Genomic DNA, 23,063 nt, shown 5'->3' with positions numbered 1-23,063 from the left:
ATTAAATTCGGATGCAATTTCTGTGTTTCTTCGTCAATAAGAAGGTCCAAGAGATACAGTAAACCTGAAGTGAAGCATCGGAATCTAAAACTGGACTCACACGAGAGGTTCAAAGCATAGAAAGTTAGTGTGTCAGTCCTCTTGTACTTAAGTCGGCATTGTGCCCTTTGTATTAAAATTGAATGCAATTTCTGTGTTTCATCGTCTATACGAACGTCCAAGGGATACAGTAAAGCTAAAGTGAAGCATCGGAATCTAAAACTGGACTCACAGGAGAGGTTCAATTCATAGAAAGTTAAAATGTAATAACTTTTGTACTTAAGTCGCCATTGTGCTATTTGTATTAAATTCGGATGCAATTTCTGTGTTTCACCGTCAATAAGAAGGTCCAAGGTATACAGTAAACCTGAAGTGAAGCATCGAAATCTAAAACTGGACTTACAGGAGAGGTTCAAATCTTAGAAAGTTAGAGTGCCAGTCCTCTTGTACTTAAGTCGGCATTGTGCCTTTTGTATTAAATTCGGATGCAATTTCTGTGTTTCATCGTCCATAAGAAGGTACAAGGGATACAGTAAACCTCAAGTGTAGCATCGGAATCTAAAACTGGACTCACAGGAGAGGTTCAAATATAGAAAGTTAGAGTGTCAGTCCCCTTGTACTTAAGTCGGCATTGGGCCTTTTGTATTAAATTCAGATGCTATTTCTGTGTTCAGTCCGCTTGTACTTAAGTCGGCATTGTGCCCTTTGTATTGAATTCGGATGCAATTTATGTGTTTCATCGTCAATAAGATGGTCCACGCGATACAGTAATCCTGAAGTGAAGCATCGGAACCTAAAACTAAACTCACAGGAGATGTTCAAATCATAGAAAGTTAGAGTGTCAGTCCTCTAGTACTTAAGTCGGCATTGTGCCTTTTGAATTAAATTAGCATGCAATTTCTGTGTTTCATCGTCAATAAGAAGGTCCCAGGGATACAGTAAACCTGAAGTGAAGCGTCGAAATCTAAAACTGGACTCACAGGATAGGTTCAAATCATAGTAAGTTAGAGTGTCAGTCCACTTGTACTGAAGTCGGCATTGTGCCTTTTGTATTAAATTCGGATGCAATTTATGTGTTCCATCGTCAATAAGAAGGTCCAAGCGATACAGTAAACCTGAACTGAAGCATCGGAGTTCAAAACTGAACTCACAGGGGAGGTTCAAATCAAAGAAAGTTAGAGTGTCAGTCTTCTAGTACTTAAGTCTTCATTGTGCCTTTTGTATTAAATTCGGATGCAATTTCTGTGTTTCATCGTCAATAAGAAGGTCCAAGGGATACAGTAAACCTGACGTGCAGCATCGGAATCTCAAACTGGACTCACAGGAGAGGTTCAAATCATAGAAAGTTAGAGTGTCAGTCCTCCTGTACCTAAGTCAGCATTGTGACTTTTGTATTAAATTCGGATATAATTTCTGTGCTTCATCGTCAATAAGAAAGTCCAAGAGATACAGTAAACCTGAAGTGAAGCATCGGAATCTAAAACTGGACCCACAGGAGAGGTTCATAGCATAGAAAGTTAGAGTGTCAGTCCTCTTGTACTTAAGTCGGCATTGTGCCTTTTGTATTAAATTTGGATGCAATTTGTGTGTTTCATCATCAATAAGAACGTCCAAGGGATACAGTAAAGCTGAAGTGAAGCCACGGAATCTAAAACTGGACTCACAGGAGAGGTTCAATCATAGAAAGTTAAAGTGTCGGAACTCTTGTACTTAAGTCGCCATTGTGCTATTTGTATTAAATTCGGATGCAATTTCTGTGTTTCATCGTCAACAAGAAGGTCCAAGGTATAGAGTAAAACTGAAGTGAAGCATCGGAATCTAAAACTGGACTCACAGGAGAGGTTCAAATCATAGAAAGTTAGAGTGCCACTCCTCTTGTACTTAAGTCGGCATTGTGCATTTTGTATTAAATTCGGATGCAATTTCTGTGTTTCATCGTCAATAAGAAGGTACAAGGGATACAGTAAACCTGAAGTGAAGCATCGGAATCTAAGACTGGACTCATAGGAGAGGTTCAAATCATAGAAAGTTAGAGTGTCAGTCCCCTTGTACTTAAGTCGGCATTGTGCCTTTTGTATTAAATGCAAATGCAATTTCTGTGTTTCATCGTCAGTAAGAAGGTCCCAGGAATAAAGTAAATCTGAAGTGAAGCATCGGAATCTAAAACTGGACTCACAGGATAGGTTCAAATCATAGAAAGATAGATTGTCAGATTGCTTGTACATAAGTCGGCATTGTGCCTTTTGTATTAAATTCGGATGCAATTTATGTGTTTCATCGTCAATAAGAAGGTCCAAGGGATACAGCAAACCTGAAGTGAAGCATTGTAATCTAAAACTGGACTTACAGGACAGGTTCAAATCATAGAAAATTAGAGTGTCAGTTCTTTTGTACATAAGTCGGCATTGTGCCTTTTATATAAAATTCGGATGCAATCTTTGTATTTCATTGTCAATAAGAAGGTCCAAGGAATACAGTACCTGAAGTGAAGCATCGGAATCTATAACTGGAGCCACAGGAGAGGTTCAAATCATAGGAAGTTAGAGTGTCAGTCCTCTTGTACTTAAATCGGCATTGTGCCTTTTGTATTAAATTCGGGTGCAATTTCTGTGTTTCATCGTCAATAAGAAGGTCCAAGGGATACTGTAAACCTGAAGTGAAGCATCGGAATCTAAAAGTGGACTCGCAGGAGAGGTTCAAATCATAGAAAGTTAGAGTGTCAGTCCTCTTGTACTTAAGTCGGCATTGTGCCTTTTGTATCAAATTTGGATGCAATTTCTGTGTTTCATCGTCAATAAGAATGTCCAAGGGATACTGTAAACGTGAAGTGCAGCATCGGAATCTAAAACTGGACTCGCAGGGGAGGTGCAAATCATAGAAAGTTAGAGTGTAAGTCCTCCTGTACTTAAGTCGGCATTGTGCCTTTTGTATTAAATTCGGATGCTATTTCTGTGTTTCATCGTCAATAAGAAGGTCCAAGGTAAACAGTAAACCTGAAGTGAAGCATCGGAATCTAAAACTGGACTCACAGGAGAGTTTAGAATCATAGAGAGTTAGAGTGTCAGTCCTCAAGTACTGAAGTCGGCATTGTGCCTTTTGTATTAAATTCGGATGCAATTTATGTGTTTCATCGTCAATAAGAAGGTCCAAGGGATACAGCAAACCTGAAGTGTAGCATCGGAATCTAAAACTGGACTTACAGGACAGGTTCAAATCATAGAAAGTTAGAGTGTCAGTTCTTTTGTACATAAGTCGGCATTGTGCCTTTTATATAAAATTCGGATGCAATCTTTGTATTTCATTGTCAATAAGAAGGTCCAAGGAATACAGTACCTGAAGTGAAGCATCGGAATCTATAACTGGAGCCACAGGATAGGTTCAAATCATAGTAAGTTAGAGCGTCACTCCTTTTGTACTTAAGTCGGCATTGTGCCTTTTGCATTAAATTCGGATTGAATTTCTGTGCTTCATCGTCAATAAGAAGGGCCAAGGGATACAGTAAACCTGAAGTGAAGCATCCGAATCTAAAACTGGACTCACAGGATAGGTTCAACTCATAGAATGAGAGATTGTCAGTTCTCTTGTACTTAAGTCGGCATTGTGCCTTTTGTATTAAATTCGGATGCAATTTATGTGTTTCATCGTCAATAAGAAGGTCCAAGCGATACAGTAAACCTGAAGTGAAGCATCGGAATCTAAAACTGAACTCACAGGAGAGGTTCAAATCATAGGAAGTTAGAGTGTCAGTCCTCTAGTACTTAAGTCGACATTGTGCCTTTTCTATTAAATTCGGATGCAATTTCTGTGTTTCATCGTCAATAAGAAGGTCCAACGGATACAGTAGACATGAAGTGCAGCATCGGAATCTAAAACTGGACTCACAGGAGAGGTTCATATCATAGAGAGTTTGAGTGTTAGTCCTCCTGTACCTAAGACAGCGTTGTGCCTTTTGTATTAAATTCGGACGGAATTTCTGTGCTTCATCGTCAGTAAGAAGGTCCAAGGGATACAGTAAACCTGAAGTGAAGCATCTGAATCTAAAACTGGACTCACAGGATAGGTTCAAGTCATAGAATGAGAGATTGTCAGTTCTCTTGTACTTAAGTCGGCATTGTGCCCTTTGTATTAAATTCGGATGCAATTTATGTGTTTCATCGTCAATAAGAAGGTCCAACTGATTCAGTAAACCTGAAGTGAAGCATCGGAATCTAAAACTGAACTCACAGGAGAGGTTCAAATCATAGAAAGTTAGAGTGTCAGTCCTCTAGTACTTAAGTCGGCATTGTGCCTTTTCTATTAAATTCGGATGCATTATCTGTGTTTCATCGTCAATAAGAAGGTCCAACGGATACAGTAGACATGAAGTGCAGCATCGGAATCTAAAACTGGACTCACAGGAGAGGTTCAAATCATAGAAAATTAGAGTTTCAGTCCTCTTGTACTTAAGTCGGCATTGTGCCTTTTGTATTAAATTCGGATGCTATTTCTGTGTTTCATCGTCAATAAGAAGGTCCAAGGGATACAGTAAACCTGAAGTGAAGCATCGGAATCTAAAACTGGACTCACAGGAGAGGTTCAAGTCATAGAAAATTAGAGTGTCGGTCCTCATGTACTTATGTCGGCATTGTGCCTTTTGTATTAAATTCGGATGCAATTTCTGTGTTTCATCGTCAATAAGAAGGTACAAGGGATACAGTAAGCCTGAAGTGAAGCATCGGAATCTAAAACTGGACTCACAGGAGAGGTTCAAATCATAGAAAGTTTGAGTGTCCGTCCTCTTGTGCTTAAGTCAGCATTGTGCCTTTTGTATTAAATACGGACGCAACTTCTGTGTTTCATCGTCAATAAGAAGGTCCAAGGGATACTGTAAACCTGAAGTGAAGCATCGGAATCTAAAACTGGATTCACAGGATAGGTTCAAATCATAGACAGTTAGAGTGTCAGTCCTCTTGTACTTAAGTCGGCATTGTGCCTTTTGTATTAAGTTCGGATGCAATTTTCGTGTTTCATCGTCAATAAGAAAGTAAGAAGGGATACAGTAAAACTGAAATAAAGCATCGGAATCTAAAACTCGATTTACAGGATAGGTTCAAATCATAGAAAGTTAGAGTGTCAGTCCTCTTGTACTTAAGTCGGCATTGTGCATTTTGTATTAAGTTCGGATGCAATTTTTGTGTTTCATCGTCAATAAGAAAGTAAGAAGGGTTACAGTAAAACTGAAGTGAAGCATCGGAATCTAATACTGGACTCACAGAGGAGGTTCAAATCATAGAAAGTTGGAGTGTCTGTCCTCTTGTACTTCACTCGGCATTGTGCCTTTTGAATTTAATTCCGAAGCAATTTCTGTGCCTCATCGTTAATAAGAAGTTCCAAGGTACACAGTAATCCTGAAGAGAAGCATCGGAATCTAAAACTGGACTCACAGGATACGTTCAAATCATATAAAGTTAGAGTGTCAGTCCTCTTGTACTTAAGTCGGCATTGTGCCCTTTGTATTAAATTCGGATTCAATTTCTGTGTTTCATCGTCAATATGAAGGTCCCACGGATACAGTAAACCTGAAGTGAAGTATCGGAAACTAAAACTGGACTCACAGGAGAAGTTCAAATCATAGAAAGTGAGAGTGTCAATCCTCTTGTACTTAAGTCGGCATTGTGCCTTTTGTATTAAATTCGGATGCAATTTCTGTGTTCCATCGTCAATAAAAAGGTCCAAGGGGTACAGTAAACATGAAGTAAAGCATCGGAATCTAAAACTGGACTTACAGGAGAGGTTCAAATCATAGAAAGTTAGAGTGTCAGTCCTCTTGTACTTAAGTCTGCATTGTGCCTTTTGTATTAAATTCCGATGCAATTTCTGTGTATCATCGTCAATAAGAAGGTCCAAGGGATACAGTAAACCTGAAGTGAAGCATCCTTGTGTAAATCTGGACTCACGGGAGAGGTTCAAATCATAAAAAGTTAGAGTGCCAGTCCTCCTATACCTAAGTCGGCATTGTGCCTTTTGTATTAAATTCGGATGCAATTTCTGTGTTTCATCGTCAATAAGAAGCTCCAACGGATACAGTAGACATGAAGTGCAGCATCGGAATCTAAAACTGGACTCACAGGAGAGGTTCATATCATAGAGAGTTTGAGTGTTAGTCCTCCTGTACCTAAGACAGCATTGTGCCTTTTGTATTAAATTCGGATGGAATTTCTGTGCTTCATCGTTAATAAGAAGGTCCAAGGGATACAGTAGACCTGAAGTGAAGCATCGGAATCTAAAACTGGATTCACAGGAGAGGATCAAAGCATAGAAAGTTTGAGTGTCAGTCCTCTTGTACTTACGTCGGCATTGTGCCTTCTGTATTAAATTCGGATGCAATTTCAGTGTTTCATCGTCAATATGAACGTCTAAGGGATACAGAAAAGCTGAAGTGAAGCATCGGAATCTAAAACTGGACTCACAGGGGAGGTTCGAATCATAGAAAGTTAGAGTGTCAGTCCTCTTGTACTTATGTCGGCATTGTGCCTTCTGTATTAAATTCGGATGCAATTTCTGTGTTTTATCGACAATATGAACGTCCAAGGGATACAGTAAAGCTGAAGTGAAGCATCGGAATCTAAAACTGGACTCACAGGAGAGGTTCGAATCATAGAAAGTTAGAGTGTCAGTCCTCTTGTACTTAAGTCTGCATTGTGCCTTTTGTATTAAATTCGGATGCAATTTCTGTATTTCATCGTCAATAAGAGGGTCCAAGAGATCGGTATCTAAAACTGGACTCACAGGAGCGGTTCAAATCATGGAAAGTTAGAGTGTCAGTCCTCTTGTACTTAAGTCATCATTGTGATTTTTGTATTAAATTCGGATGCAATTTCTGTGTTTCACCGTCAATAAGAAGGTCCAAGGGATACAGTAAACCTGAAGTGAAGCATCGGAATCTAAAACTGGATTCACAGGAGAAGTTCAAAGCATAGAAAGTCAGAGTGTCAGTCCTCTTGTACTTACGTCGGCCTTGTGCCTTCTGTATTAAATTCGGATGCAATTTCTGTGTTTCATCGACAATAAAACGTCCAGGGGATACAGTAAAGCTGAAGTGAAGCATCGGAATCTAAAACTGGACTCACAGGAGAGGTCCGAATCAAAAAAGTTAGAGTGTCAGTCCGCTTGTACTTAAGTCGGCATTGTGCCTTTTGTATTAAATACGGATGCAACTTCCGTGTTTCATCGTCAATAAGAGGGTCCCAGGGATACAGTAAACCTGAAGTGAAGCATCGGAATCTAAAACTGGACTCACAGGACAGGTTCAAATCATAGAAAGTTAGAGTGTCAGTCCTCTTGTACTTAAATCGGCATTGTGCCTTTTGAATTAAATTCGGATGCAATTTCTGTTTTCATCGTCAATAAGAAAGACCAAGGATACAGTAAACTTGAAGTGAAGCATCGGAATCTAAAACTGAACTCGCAGGAGAGGTTCAAATCATAGTAAGTTAGAGTGTCAGTCCTCTTGTACTTAAGTCGGCATTGTGCCTTTTGTATTAAATTTGGATGCCATTTCTGTGTTCCATCGTCAATAAGAAGGTCCAAGGGGTACAGTAAACATGAAGTAAAGCATCGGAATCTAAAACTGGACTTACAGGAGAGGTTCAAATCATAGAAAGTTAGAGTTTCAGTCCTCTTGTACTTAAGTCTGCATTGTGCCTTTTGTATTAAATTCCGATGCAATTTCTGTGTATCATCGTCAATAAGAAGGTCCCAGGGATACAGTAAATCTGAAGTGAAGCATCGGAATCTAAAACTGGACTCACAGGAGAGGTTCAAATCATAGAAAGTTAGAGTGCCACTCCTCTTGTACTTAAGTCGGCATTGTGCATTTTGTATTAAATTCGGATGCAATTTCTGTGTTTCATCGTCAATAAGAAGGTACAAGGGATACAGTAAACCTGAAGTGAAGCATCGGAATCTAAGACTGGACTCACAGGAGAGGTTCAAATCATAGAAAGTTAGAGTGTCAGTCCCCTTGTACTTAAGTCGGCATTGTGCCTTTTGTATTAAATGCAAATGCAATTTCTGTGTTTCATCGTCAGTAAGAAGGTCCCAGGAATAAAGTAAATCTGAAGTGAAGCATCGGAATCTAAAACTGGACTCACAGGATAGGTTCAAATCATAGAAAGATAGATTGTCAGATTGCTTGTACATAAGTCGGCATTCTGCCTTCTGTATTAAATTCGGATGCAATTTATGTGTTTCATCGTCAATAAGAAGGTCCAAGGGATACAGCAAACCTGAAGTGAAGCATCGTAACCTAAAACTGGACTTACAGGACAGGTTCAAATCATAGAAAGTTAGAGTGTCAGTTCTTTTGTACATAAGTCGGCATTGTGCCTTTTATATAAAATTCGGATGCAATCTTTGTATTTCATTGTCAATAAGAAGGTCCAAGGAATACAGTACCTGAAGTGAAGCATCGGAATCTATAACTGGAGCCACAGGAGAGGTTCAAATCATAGGAAGTTAGAGTGTCAGTCCTCTTGTACTTAAATCGGCATTGTGCCTTTTGTATTAAATTCGGGTGCAATTTCTGTGTTTCATCGTCAATAAGAAGGTCCAAGGGATACTGTAAACCTGAAGTGAAGCATCGGAATCTAAAACTGGACTCGCAGGAGAGGTTCAAATCATAGAAAGTTAGAGTGTCAGTCCTCTTGTACTTAAGTCGGCATTGTGCCTTTTGTATCAAATTTGGATGCAATTTCTGTGTTTCATCGTCAATAAGAATGTCCAAGGGATACTGTAAACGTGAAGTGCAGCATCGGAATCTAAAACTGGACTCGCAGGAGAGGTTCAAATCATAGAAAGTTAGAGTGTAAGTCCTTCTGTACTTAAGTCGGCATTGTGCCTTTTGTCTTAAATTGGGATGTTATTTCTGTGTTTCATCGTCAATAAGAAGGTCCAAGGTACACAGTAAACCTGAAGTGAAGCATCGGAATCTAAAACTGGACTCACAGGAGAGGTTAAAATCATAGAGAGTTAGAGTGTCAGTCCTCAAGTACTTAGGTCGGCATTGTGCCTTTTGTATTAAATTCGGATGCAATTTATGTGTTTCATCGTCAATAAGAAGGTCCAAGGGATACAGCAAACCAGAAGTGAAGCATCGTAATCTAAAACTGAACTTACAGGACAGGTTCAAATCGTAGAAAGTTAGAGTGTCAGTTCTTTTGTACATAAGTCGGCATTGTGCCTTTTATATAAAATTCGGATGCAATCTTTGTATTTCATTGTCAGTAAGAAGGTCCAAGGAATACAGTACCTGAAGTGAAGCATCGGAATCCATAACTGGAGCCACAGGATAGGTTCAAATCATAGTAAGTTAGAGCGTCACTCCTTTTGTACTTAAGTCGGCATTGTGCCTTTTCTATTAAATTCGGATGCAATTTCTGTGTTTCATCGTCAATAAGAAGGTCCAACGGATACAGTAGACATGAAGTGCAGCATCGGAATCTAAAACTGGACTCACAGGAGAGGTTCAAATCATAGAAAATTAGAGTTTCAGTCCTCTTGTACTTAAGTCGGCATTGTGCCTTTTGTATTAAATTCGGATGCTATTTCTGTGTTTCATCGTCAATAAGAAGGTCCAAGGGATACAGTAAACCTGAAGTGAAGCATCGGAATCTAAAACTGGACTCACAGGAGAGGTTCAAATCATAGAAAATTAGAGTGTCGGTCCTCATGTACTTATGTCGGCATTGTGCCTTTTGTATTAAATTCGGATGCAATTTCTGTGTTTCATCGTCAATAAGAAGGTACAAGGGATACAGTAAACCTGAAGTGAAGCATCGGAATCTAAAACTGGACTCACAGGAGAGGTTCAAATCATAGAAAGTTAGAGTGTCAGTCCTCTTGTGCTTAAGTCAGCATTGTGCCTTTTGTATTAAATACGGACGCAACTTCTGTGTTTCATCGTCAATAAGAAGGTCCAAGGGATACTGTAAACCTGAAGTGAAGCATCGGAATCTAAAACTGGATTCACAGGATAGGTTCAAATCATAGACAGTTAGAGTGTCAGTCCTCTTGTACTTAAGTCGGCATTGTGCCTTTTGTATTAAGTTCGGATGCAATTTTTGTGTTTCATCGTCAATAAGAAAGTAAGAAGGGATACAGTAAAACTGAAGTAAAGCATCAAAATCTAAAACTGGATTTACAGGATAGGTTCAAATCATAGAAAGTTAGAGTGTCAGTCCTCTTGTACTTAAGTCGGCATTGTGCCTTTTGTATTAAGTTCGGATGCAATTTTTGTGTTTCATCGTCAATAAGAAAGTAAGAAGGGTTACAGTAAAACTGAAGTGAAGCATCGGAATCTAATACTGGACTCACAGAGGAGGTTCAAATCATAGAAAGTTGGAGTGTCTGTCCTCTTGTACTTCACTCGGCATTGTGCCTTTTGAATTTAATTCCGAAGCAATTTCTGTGCCTCATCGTTAATAAGAAGTTCCAAGGTACACAGTAAACCTGAAGAGAAGCATCGGAATCTAAAACTGGACTCACAGGATACGTTCAAATCATATAAAGTTAGAGTGTCAGTCCTCTTGTACTTAAGTCGGCATTGTGCCCTTTGTATTAAATTCGGATCCAATTTCTGTGTTTCATCGTCAATATGAAGGTCCCACGGATACAGTAAACCTGAAGTGAAGCATCGGAAACTAAAACTGGACTCACAGGAGAAGTTCAAATCATAGAAAGTGAGAGTGTCAATCCTCTTGTACTTAAGTCGGCATTGTGCCTTTTGTATTAAATTCGGATGCAATTTCTGTGTTCCATCGTCAATAAGAAGGTCCAAGGGGTACAGTAAACATGAAGTAAAGCATCGGAATCTAAAACTGGACTTACAGGAGAGGTTCAAATCATAGAAAGTTAGAGTGTCAGTGCTCTTGTACTTAAGTCTGCATTGTGCCTTTTGTATTAAATACCGATGCAATTTCTGTGTATCATCGTCAATAAGAAGGTCCAAGGGATACAGTAAACCTGAAGTGAAGCATCCTTGTGTAAAACTGGACTCACGGGAGAGGTTCAAATCATAGAAAGTTAGAGTGCCAGTCCTCCTGTACCTAAGTCGGCATTGTGCCTTTTGTATTAAATTCGGATGCAATTTCTGTGTTTCATCGTCAATAAGAAGCTCCAACGGATACAGTAGACATGAAGTGCAGCATCGGAATCTAAAACTGGATTCACAGGAGAGGATCAAAGCATAGAAAGTTTGAGTGTCAGTCCTCTTGTACTTACGTCGGCATTGTGCCTTCTGTATTAAATTCGGATGCAATGTCTGTGTTTCATCGTCAATATGAACGTCCAAGGGATACAGAAAAGCTGAAGTGAAGCATCGGAATCTAAAACTGGTCTCACAGGAGAGGTTCGAATCATAGAAAGTTAGAGTGTCAGTCCTCTTGTACTTATGTCGGCATTGTGCCTTCTGTATTAAATTCGGATGCAATTTCTGTGTTTTATCGTCAATATGAACGTCCAAGGGATACAGTAAAGCTGAAGTGAAGCATCGGAAACTATAACTGGACTCACAGGAGAGGTTCGAATCATAGAAAGTTAGAGTGTCAGTCCTCTTGTACTTAAGTCGGCATTGTGCCTTTTGTATTAAATTCGGATGCAATTTCTGTATTTCATCGTCAATAAGAGGGTCCAAGAGATCGGTATCTAAAACTGGACTCACAGGAGAGGTTCAAATCATGGAAAGTTAGAGTGTCAGTCCTCTTGTACTTATGTCATCATTGTGATTTTGGTATTAAATTCGGATGCAATTTCTGTGTTTCATCGTCAATAAGAAGGTCCAAGGGATACAGTAAACCTGAAGTGAAGCATCGGAATCTAAAACTGGATTCACAGGAGAAGTTCAAAGCAAAGAAAGTCAGAGTGTCAGCCCTCTTGTACTTACGTCGGCCTTGTGCCTTCTGTATTAAATTCGGATGCAATTTCTGTGTTTCATCGACAATAAAACGTCCAGGGGATACAGTAAAGCTGAAGTGAAGCATCGGAATCTAAAACTGGACTCACAGGAGAGGTTTGAATCATAAAAAGTTAGAGTGTCAGTCCGCTTGTACTTAAGTCGGCATTGTGCTTTTGTATTAAATTCGGATGCAATTTCTGTGTTTCATCGGCAATAAGAATGTCCAAGGCATACAGTAAACCTGAAGTGAAGCATCGGAATCTAAAACTGGACTCACAGGTGAGGTTCGATCACAGAAAGTTAGAGTGGCAGTCCTCTTGTACTTAAGTCGGCATTGTGCCTTTTGTATTAAATTCGGATGCAACTTCCGTGTTTCATCGTCAATAAGAGGGTCCCAGGGATGCAGTAAACCTGAAGTGAAGCATCGGAATCTAAAACTGGACTCACAGGACAGGTTCAAATCATAGAAAGTTAGAGTGTCAGTCCTCTTGTATCTAAATCGGCATTGTGCCTTTTGTATTAAATTCGGATGCAATTTCTGTTTTCCTCGTCAATAAGAAGGTCCAAGGATACAGTAAACTTGAAGTGAAGCATCGGAATCAAAAACTGAACTCGCAGGAGAGGTTCAAATCATAGTAAGTTAGAGTGTCAGTCCTCTTGTATTTAAGTCGGCATTGTGCCTTTTGTATTAAATTTGGATGCCATTTCTGTGTTCCATCGTCAATAAGAAGGTCCAAGGGGTACAGTAAACATGAAGTAAAGCATCGGAATCTAAAACTGGACTTACAGGAGAGGTTCAAATCATAGAAAGTTAGAGTGTCAGTCCTCTTGTACTTAAGTCTGCATTGTGCCTTTTGTATTAAATTCCGATGCAATTTCTGTGTATCATCGTCAATAAGAAGGTCCAAGGGATACAGTAAACCTGAAGTGAAGCATCGGTGTCAAAAACTGGACTCACGGGAGAGGTTCAAATCATAGAAAGTTAGAGTGCCAGTCCTCCTGTACCTAAGTCGGCATTGTGCCTTTTGTATTAAATTCAGATGCAATTTCTGTGTTTCATCGTCAATAAGAAGGTCCAACGGATACAGTAGACATAAAGTGCAGCATCGGAATCTAAAACTGGACTCACAAGAGAGGTTCATATCATAGAGAGTTTGAGTGTTAGTCCTCCTGTACCTAAGACAGCATTGTGCCTTTTGTATTAAATTCGGATGGAATTTCTGTGCTTCATCGTCAATAAGAAGGTCCAAGGGATACAGTAAACCTGAAGTGAAGCATCGGAATCTAAAACTGGATTCACAGGAGAGGATCAAAGCATAGAAAGTTTGAGTGTCAGTCCTCTTGCACTTACGTCGGCATTGTGCCTTCTGTATTAAATTCGGATGCAATTTCTGTGTTTCATCGTCAATATGAACGTCCAAGGGATACAGAAAAGCTGAAGTGAAGCATCGGAATCTAAAACTGGTCTCACAGGAGAGGTTCGAATCATAGAAAGTTGGAGTGTCAGTCCTCTTGTACTTATGTCGGCATTGTGCCTTCTGTATTACATTCGGATGCAATTTCTGTGCTTTATCGTCAGTATGAACGTCCAAGGGATACAGTAAAGCTGAAGTGAAGCATCGGAATCTAAAACTGGACTCACAGGAGAGGTTCGAATCATAGAAAATTAGAGTGTCAGTCCTCTTGTACTTAAGTCGGCATTGTGCCTTTTGTATTAAATTCTGATGCAATTTCTGTATTTCATCGTCAATAAGAGGGTCCAGGAGATCGGTATCTAAAACTGGACTCACAGGAGAGGTTAAAATCATGGAAAGTTAGAGTGTCAGTCCTCTTGTACTTAACTCATCATTGTGATTTTTGTATTAAATTCGGATGCAATTTCTGTGTTTCATCGTCAATAAGAAGGTCCAAGGGATACAGTAAACCTGAAGTGAAGCATCGGAATCTAAAACTGGATTCACTGGAGAAGTTCAAAGCATAGAAAGTCAGAGTGTGAGTCCTCTTGTACTTACGTCGGCCTTGTGCCTTCTGTATTAAATTCGGATGCAATTTCTGTGTTTCATCGACAGTAAAACGTCCAGGGGATACAGTAAAGCTGAAGTGAAGCATCGGAATCTAAAACTGGACTCACAGGAGAGGTTCGAATCATAAAAAGTTAGAGTGTCAGTCCGCTTGTACTTAAGTCGCATTGTGCCTTTTGTATTAAATTCGGTTGCAATTTCTGTGTTTCATCGTCAATAAGAATGTCCAAGGCATACAGTAAACCTGAAGTGAAGCATCGGAATCTAAAACTGGACTCACAGGATAGGTTCAAATCATAGAATGATAGATTATCAGTCCTCTTGTACTTAAGTCGGTTTTGTGCCTTTTGTATTAAATTCGGATGCAATTTACGTGTTTCTTCGTCAATAGGAAGGTCTAAGCGATACAGTAAACCAGATGTGAAGCATCGGAATCTAAAACTGGACTCACAGGTGAGGTTCGAATCACAGAAAGTTAGAGTGGCAGTCCTCTTGTACTTAAGTCGGCATTGTGCCTTTTTTATTAAATTCGGATGCAACTTCCGTGTTTCATCGTCAATAAGAGGGTCCCAGGGATTCAGTGAACCTGAAGTGAAGCATCGGAATCTAAAACTGGACTCACAGGACAGGTTCAAATCATAGAAAGTTAGAGTGTCAGTCCTCTTGTACTTAAATCGGCATTGTGCCTTTTGTATTAAATTCGGATGCAATTTCTGTTTTCATCGTCAATAAGAAGGTCCAAGGCTACAGTAAACTTGAAGTGAAGCATCGGAATCTAAAACTGGACTCGCAGGAGAGGTTCAAATCATAGTAAGTTAGAGTGTCAGTTCTCTTGTACTTAAGTCGGCATTGTGCCTTTTGTATTAAATTCGGATGCGATCTTTGTGTTTCATCGTCAATAGGAAGGTCCAAGGGATACAGTAAACCTGAAGTGAAGCATCGGAATCTATAACTGGCCCCTTAGGAGAGGTTCAAATCATAGAAAGTTAGAGTGTCAGTCCTCTTGTACTTAAATCGGCATTGTGCCTTTTGTATTAATTTCGGATGCAATTTCTGTGTTTCATCGTCAATAAGAAGGTCCAAGGGATACAGTAAACCTGAAGTGAAGCATCGGAATCTAAAACTGGACTCGCAGGAGAGGTTCAAATCATAGAAAGTTAGAGTGTCAGTCCTTTTGTACTTAAGTCGGCGTTGTGCCTTTTGTATTAAATTTGGATGCAATTTCTGTGTTTCATCGTAAATAAGAAGGTCCAAGGGACACTGTAAACCTGAAGTGCGGCATCGGAATCCAAAACTGGACTCGCAGGAGAGGTTCAAATAATAGAAAGTTAGAGTGTAAGTCCTCCTGTACTTATGTCGGCATTGTGCCTTTTGTATTAAATTCGGATGCTATTTCTGTGTTTCATCGTCAATAATAAGGTCCAAGGTATACAGTAAATCTGAAGTGAAGCATCGGAATCTAGAACTGGACTCACAGGTGAGGTTCAAATCATAGAAAGTTAGTGTCAGTCCACCTGTACTTAAGTCGGCATTGTGCCTTTTGTAGTAAATTCGAATGCAATCTCTGTGTTTCATCGTCAATAAGACGGTCCAAGGGATACAGTAAACCTGAAGTGAAGCATCGGAATCTAAAAATAGACTCACAGGATAGGTTCAAATCATAGAAAGTTAGAGTGTCAGTTCTCTTGTACTTAAGTCGGCATTGTGCCTTTTGTATTAAATTCGGATGCAGTTTCTGTATTTCATCGTCAATAAGAGGGTCCATGAGATCGGTATCTAAAACTGGACTCACAGGAGAGGTTTAAATCATGGATTGTTAGAGTGTCAGTCCTCTTGTACTGAAGTCGGCATTGTGCCTTTTGTATTTAATTCGGATGCAATTTCTGTGTTTCATCGTCAATAAGAAGGTCCAACGGATACAGTAAACCTGAAGTGAAGCATCGGAATCTAAAACTGGACTCACAAAACAGGTTCAAATCATATAAAGTTAGAGTGTCAGTTCTCTTGTACTTAAGTCGGCATTGTGCCTTTTGTCTTAAATTCGGATGCAATCTTTGTGTCACATCGTCAATAAGAAGGTCCAAGGGATACAATAAACCTGTAGTGAAGCATCGAAATCTATAACTGGACCCTGTGGCGAAATAAATAAAAAACCTTTTTACATTTGAAATTCCACGTCATTGTTGATTTAATCAGAGTTCTCACCTTAGACGTAGAATTAGTCCTTCTGCCACAATATTAATTCATTAGTCGCCATCGATGTTCTTCTCTTTGTTGACCGTGTGTACCATCATGAGTCGGCATCGGTTCACTTCACGAAGACGGTGGAAACCAAGGAATACTATGCTACGTCGCTATAAATAATTTTCGTAACACTTCGATACTTTTCACTATTTTTTATTCACAACACAATAAGACTTGCTGTGCTCATCGCACAAACCATAATTACCAACCACATGGCTGCCTTTCCGCACAGTCCAAAATCACGTCCATCCTCCACAAGGCAACAATCGAAAAGTGTCCCTTAGCTCCTTGGAGTATCAAACAAAAGAGAATCCAATGTGAACTTTACAAAGATTATAATATACATGCCTCTCAATTTATCTTTGGCGCAGCTTTTAAGATATCGTATGTCTCTCCATAGGAATGTGTCATTACAACTGCCCCCCTACTGTATACTGTCACTAGAAAATTTTATTTGATTGACAGGATACAGTAGTCGACCTTGCAATTGATAGGTTTGGGGGTCTTTTATTTACAAACTTCATTTTTATTGTCTCATTTTCATGGCACTGTGAATTCTTTGGTATTTCTGAGTGTGTGTCAGTTTTTTGGTATACTTATGCTAATATTTACAAACCTTAATCCTAATATACAAAGTTCTGGTTAATACTGAGAAAATGACATCATGTAGTAAAGTTTGTACAATAAAATATACACTGATACAACGTTACATACAAATGTTTCCTTCCTCATCCGAGGTGAAAATTAAGTCCTTGTATTGCTTTCTGTATTTATTCTGGGGCGACGAGCTTTGTTCGCTAGCCCGTGTTGAATATGGGCGGGTGATACGCGCGCCTGATTGTTTGGTTGTCCGTTAGCGGGCGACGTTGGTTGAATGCGCGCGCCAGTGCACTGAATATACACCGACGTGCGGGTACCGTCGAGATTTCCGAACCTCAGTATGCGTGTGCTTTTTGTAGTTCCTTCCAGTACTTAGACTGGATACAACGAGGTACATTGGAATATGTGCCCCGAAGAACACACCACACTATGTGCGAGGCGGAGGACGATCCCGTCGATGCAGCTCCTGGTAAGAAGCGTACCATGTCAAACTTGTTTGGCATTGTCCTTTCCTACTGTGACGCCATGGGTCGTTTGACGATACAAGCTTCAATTTTCGCTGTCACTTGTTTAGGGTCGCTGACATTTGCAACGTAGCACTACTTTGCACAATTTTAATTTCTACACACACACCACTTTAACCGCGAGTATTGCGATCGAAACTTCCTTTTCACTACACTTTTTTTTCTTCGCATTAACCCCTTTTACCTATTGTACTGAGATTCATTCCCCTCAATACTTCTGGTCAATGCACATAATTTGTAAGTCACGGGACTTGGCATGAAATACAAAATACATCACATACAATGGAATAACATATAATACATACAATACATTGTTTACATTAACTACAGGAAAAAACTATCGACTAAAATTGAAAAAATTTTTGACCACTCATAGTGGCTTCTTCGTCTTGGATTTTACTGACACACACACTCGCCTTTTTCCATTAATCTGTTAGAAGGAACAAGTCCTTTGTTTTCCTTCTTGAACTCGAGTATAAGTTAAGGTTTACCTCTGTTACGTATTCTTCATACGTAACGACATATATCAGCATGCAGAGAATACGCCTGTAGCCGCTCCACTGAAGCTTGGGAAGGGAATTTTCTACCTTCTACTTAGGGTAGTGGCAACGACTACGTGTATGCTACGGTTTTTTGCGTATAAAATCTGAAAATGCACGAAATAATCATTTATATGCAGCATAACCCTAATATGTACAGTGTTTTGGGCGTAAGCACATTCTGGTGTGCTTGTAAATCATTAACCCTAATAAAACTTTCTACCTTAACATGGACATATAAACATAAAATTTTGAAGTTCAGGGTGTAACTACTATTACTATGTACAGAGTTTCATAATAGCGGCACGCCCTTGTTTGCGTGTATCATCTTCAATTAAAGTGCGCTTATAGGCGTCTTGTGTTATCATGGGAGAAAAAATACAGACATTTTAATGCATCGGTTGTCATGAAAATCTATGTACACGAACAATCAGACTTTCATAGCTTCAGTGCAGCATGAAATTCTTTACGACGCTTTTGTTCATAATTCATTTTATAGACGATTCCTTTGCTTACAGGTCGTCGATCACACTACTTACCTGTTTCTCGTATAGTGGCGAGATCATTTTCATTCTTTGTGACTGTAAATTGTAATATGTGTGAAACATATAATTTTGACATGATTTTTTTCCTTTCATGTTTCAAGTGGGTAAAGTAATTCATACCTTCCTTTTGCATACATGAGTGAAGCATCGCTAATATTGCACTTTGTGTCAGGTTTTTCACCTTTTCTCGTACACTCGTAGAGTCTTACAGTTTTAATTAAGTTGTTTCCTGACGTTAGGTATACCTGTTTATACGAGGTTGTCTTACAGTTTAATTTTCCTTATACACTTCTACGTTGTTTAAGTTCCGTACATGTACAGGGCTTCTTTCGCCTTTCACACATTCGTACATACGTTTATACACAAAAAAATATCTACCACTATAATATACACTTTGCTGGTGGGGCCCTTTTTCGGTACCCTGCACCATTCCTTCAATATTCCAAAATAATTCAGGGTGTGCTGAGCATCGTCCCTTATACTAATAATACTTACAACTAAATATTTCTTCTTACATACATAACTGCCTTACAGTCCATTAATGCGCAACATTCCCTATTTTCCTCCTTTACACTTTAGCTTTCGTACATGTACCCTCGTGTACAGCTTATATATTCTACAAAGTTGTTTGCTGAGTGCTTCAGGTGTTTCCTAACGTTAATGTGTGTCTCTATCTCTATAAACTCTAGGTATTTGTTTTGAGAGCGATTCAGTTCATTACTCACGCTGCACAGATCTGTTTATTATTTTCCTATTTTAAAGCTTGTGTCACTCTTTTCCTTAGTCACAAAAATTCCCGCGTTTACCTTGTTGTTCATTCTGAAAATCGCTATCTACTGTGTAATGTAAATGTATGCGTTATCTCTTTGATTTCCTCTTTGCTGCTTTTTCCCTATATGTAATTGTGTGCTGTTCTCGTGTACATAGCCTTTCTTCCGGTTATATATCTGCATTATTTATCTATTTATTTTTTTTCTATTTTCTTTCTTCTTCCGTACAAGCTAAGATTTTACTCAGTATAATATAATATTACAATACCGTCCATGACCAGTATGTACTTGTATGTTCACTTTTATTACGTAATACCAGCTTATAATTAAATTTTCTAAGTTACTATTTACAAGACTTGTGTACCCTTTCCTTTCTTGTTTTTGAATGACTTTCGTCTCTGTGTCTCATAGTAAGAGTGGTCTCAAAACTTTTAAACTTTCCGCGCATGCGCGCTTACGTACCACGACTGGACTGTAGGTGCGGGGAAAACTCTGCATTGTTGGTGAACATTATTCGTGATAGCCACCATCGTGTAATAGTCACGTGACACCTGGACTCGACCGCGCATGCGCCTTTGCGCTTTGTATACGCTCAGCTGATCGGACATGGAAGGGGGGAAGATTTCTCCCCGGCTCGCTGCCTACAGCGCGGCCAATGACCTCGTCTTGACATGCAGCTATCGCGTGCTCATGAGCTGAGCGTTGGATTGCAACTTCGACGTGTGGTTTGTTGCTCGTCTCAAGCGAACAAACTCTGACCTTCGCTCTAATTTGTCTTTGTTCCCCTCTCTTAAATAACTGAGTTAGACTACAAAAGTACCGTATGGTTTATTTTATAGTGTTAAGACTCACAGTAACACATGTTTCATTAGGTTTGGTTAAATATGCGTTTTTAAGCTGGCATATGCCCCCAGTTGTTCGCAAGTTTCTTAGGTTAATGACAGCAATTTTACTATGTGATCCAAGGTTGTACAATTTCAATTTTGCTAAAATAACATATAACCTTTAATGAAAAAATTCCTTGATGTCCTTGTGGGGGTATAACCCTTTCACCTTGCCCGTTCGTGTGTTACCTAACAGATAACATCCTGGGTGAGGTTTGTCTATTATAATGAAAGGGCCATCATACAACAACTGCCACTTTTTGTTTAATGCCTTAATTTTAGAGGATTTTGGGTGGGTACGTAATAGTACTTCCTGTCCAATGTTAAATTCTGTAACCTTTCTTATCTTTTTGTTGTTATTACAGCCTGCACGAGGTCACTTACCTTGTCCGGTGCTTTCGTCTCTTCTTCACATAGATCATCTTCTACGGTCGCATCCTGATCATATCTTAAAAATAATTGTCTAAGATGTAATGTGTGCTTGCTTGTGCCCCCTGTTGTCAAATCGGTCGGCCGGTGGGGGCTCATTACGACCGATTGTTGTTTACCCGGGAGACAACGGCATTGCTTCAGTACTGTCCGTTACATCTACAAAGTGTACTGAGTGGTTATTCTGTCGCCAATTAGTTTCCGGACCGCTGCGTGCAACATTTTCTTGCGACCGGCCGTCGCTATTCCTCCTTGGTCTGTCATTCCTATTACTGTAACTATTGTAATTTTCATTTGTGTGCCGCCTTTCATCACGCGGGCCTGACCAATCATTCACGTGATTTCTATTATTTCCATACCGGCGTGGACCGTAATCTGTACTATACCTTCGGTCTTCACGTCTCTGTGGCGCCGAATTCCTCCGATTCCCGTAATTCCAGGTTCCATTATTTGGCCTTGTCGCATACGGATGCCAACTGTGTGGGTTTTGTCCACTGCCATTAAAATGATATCCGTTACCGTTGTTTTGATTGGTTCCGGAATATTCATTCCGATTACTTGTGCTCGGCTCTTCTTCGTATATTAGATCAATTGAGTCAAGCACGGAAAGAAAGTATTCAAGGTCGTTCTCCGGTATGGTTACCAATTTTTCGCGTAAGTTCGCGGGTAGTTTGTTTTTCAGAATTTTGAGAACATCTACGTGCGGTATTGGATTGTTCCAATAGCGCGTCTTATTCAAGTACTTTTCGAAATACTTTCTCAACCCGCCGTTTTTGAGGTTGAACGGTTGTGGGTTGAATACTTCACGGCGCTGTCTTTCTTGGACCCCAGCAGACCAATATTTCTCCAAGAAAGCCCGTTCAAATTGTTCGTAGGTGACGCACTGTTCAGCCATGTCTGTGGCCCACAAAAGTGCGTCGCCTTGTGTGAAGCCTACTACATATCTAATCTTCTGTGCCTCAGTCCAGTTTCTTGGTAAGACATTTTTAAATGCTCTTACAAATACGACTGGATGAGTTTTTCTGGATTCTGTGGAGAAAACTGGAAACTGTCTATGTTTGAACAGGCTCTCATCGACTAGAATCGTCGAGATGCAAGGCGACACACCTACTGCCTGTTGCAGCACCGCGTTTGGCGAATAGCCATTGTTTGCCTGTGCCGGTGCGTGCACATACGCCGGACTGGGCGCGTGATGTTCTGCGTTATTGACATCGTAATCTGGCACGGGCGAATAAGTGTCGTGCTGCCTGCTGCTTGACGTAGGCAAGTCATTTGAAACATTCAGTCTACCAGCAATTTCCTTGCGTATTCTGTCCTCGGCTACTTTGATTTCATTACCTAATTTTTCAAAAAGTTTTGTTTCCCGGTCAGTTATTGATTCATTTACATTACCGTTTTCTAAGGTTTCATTTATTTTGATAATGTCGGCGTTGATACGTCGAGTCTCCTGTTTCAGAAAACCGACTTCTTCGTTAACTTTATTAACTTGGTCAGGTATTTCTTCACATGCGGACTGTACTCTTGTTAAATTTAATTGAATAGCCTGTACGTTTTCATGTATTTCTTTTTGTACGGTTTGTGTTTGATTGTGTGTTTCTACTATTTCTGACAGTTCCTGTTCCTGTTTGGTTGTAAGATCTGACAATTTCTTTTCTAAGTCATTTGCCAATACATTGTATATACTATTGACGGTTTTGATGACTTTGTCTTCGATCTTTTGATCGATTTCATTGGTGAGTTTATTTAAGCGTTGATCGAAATGTCTGTGTATGTTTTCAAATTGCATGTTTACACTTGAAAACTGCTGTTGGAACCCAATTTCCATGTTTGACAATTTTGTGTTTGTCGTAATTTCTAGATTCGCCAGTTTCTCGCTCACATTTGACATCAGACTATATAATGCCTCAAGCGTAACTGACGAAGCTTGTGTGTTTGTATTTATGCCATTATTTGTTGCCATTGTTTCTCTGCCACGGTCTGATTGAATCGAAACCGGGCTAGGTTCACTGACTTCACGCGAAATATTTTCATCTGATCTGGTAATCGATGCTTCATCGACTGTGCACAAGGTTTCATTTGCAAGTGGTTCGTTATTGTTAATCCCTGTGGAGTGCAATTGAATTGTATTTACTTCTACATTATGTTGTGCTGAAAAACTAATTGCGTCATCATTTACGTCACTATTGTCAGAATCGGTGACATGTCCATGAACATTTGTCAAATTAAAGTTCTTCGATTCCATTGTGAAGATATTATTTTTATCTGTACTTTACTGTTAATCTAAATCTTTAAATTCTCTCGCAGTTGAATTAATAAAAATATCTCGCGATTGTTATTTGTTGCGCGTCGGAAATTTACAAGATGGCGCACTACGTCTTCTAATTCTGCGATTGTTGAACATAAAAAAATAATTATCAAAGTGTAATTGTGTGTTGCCACAAACACTACAGGGATTTTAATATGGACAGGAAAAGGTTCTGCTTTAAGTGGAGCTAAGCCAAGGTGCAGCCACTGCATGCGTTTGCGCTTTCCTACC

General features: G+C 39.6%; 1 protein-coding gene across 1 annotated transcript; it reads right to left on the bottom strand.

The window, feature by feature from the left end:
- Positions 1-20,642: 20,642 nt before the first annotated feature.
- LOC124550807 (GATA zinc finger domain-containing protein 14-like) lies at positions 20,643-22,769 on the bottom strand. Its single transcript, XM_047125533.1, has 2 exons — positions 21,635-22,769; positions 20,643-21,100 (listed from the first exon to the last, which is right to left on the bottom strand). Exons 1-2 carry the CDS (start codon positions 22,767-22,769, stop codon positions 20,643-20,645), a joined length of 1,593 nt encoding a protein of 530 aa, XP_046981489.1.
- Between the last annotated feature and the right edge of the window lie 294 nt (positions 22,770-23,063).

This window comes from Schistocerca americana, chromosome 9, assembly GCF_021461395.2.
Source record: "Schistocerca americana isolate TAMUIC-IGC-003095 chromosome 9, iqSchAmer2.1, whole genome shotgun sequence".
NCBI lineage: Eukaryota > Metazoa > Arthropoda > Insecta > Orthoptera > Acrididae > Schistocerca > Schistocerca americana.
Note: the sequence above shows the minus strand (reverse complement) of the source record. Positions and strands in the feature narration are given on the sequence as shown.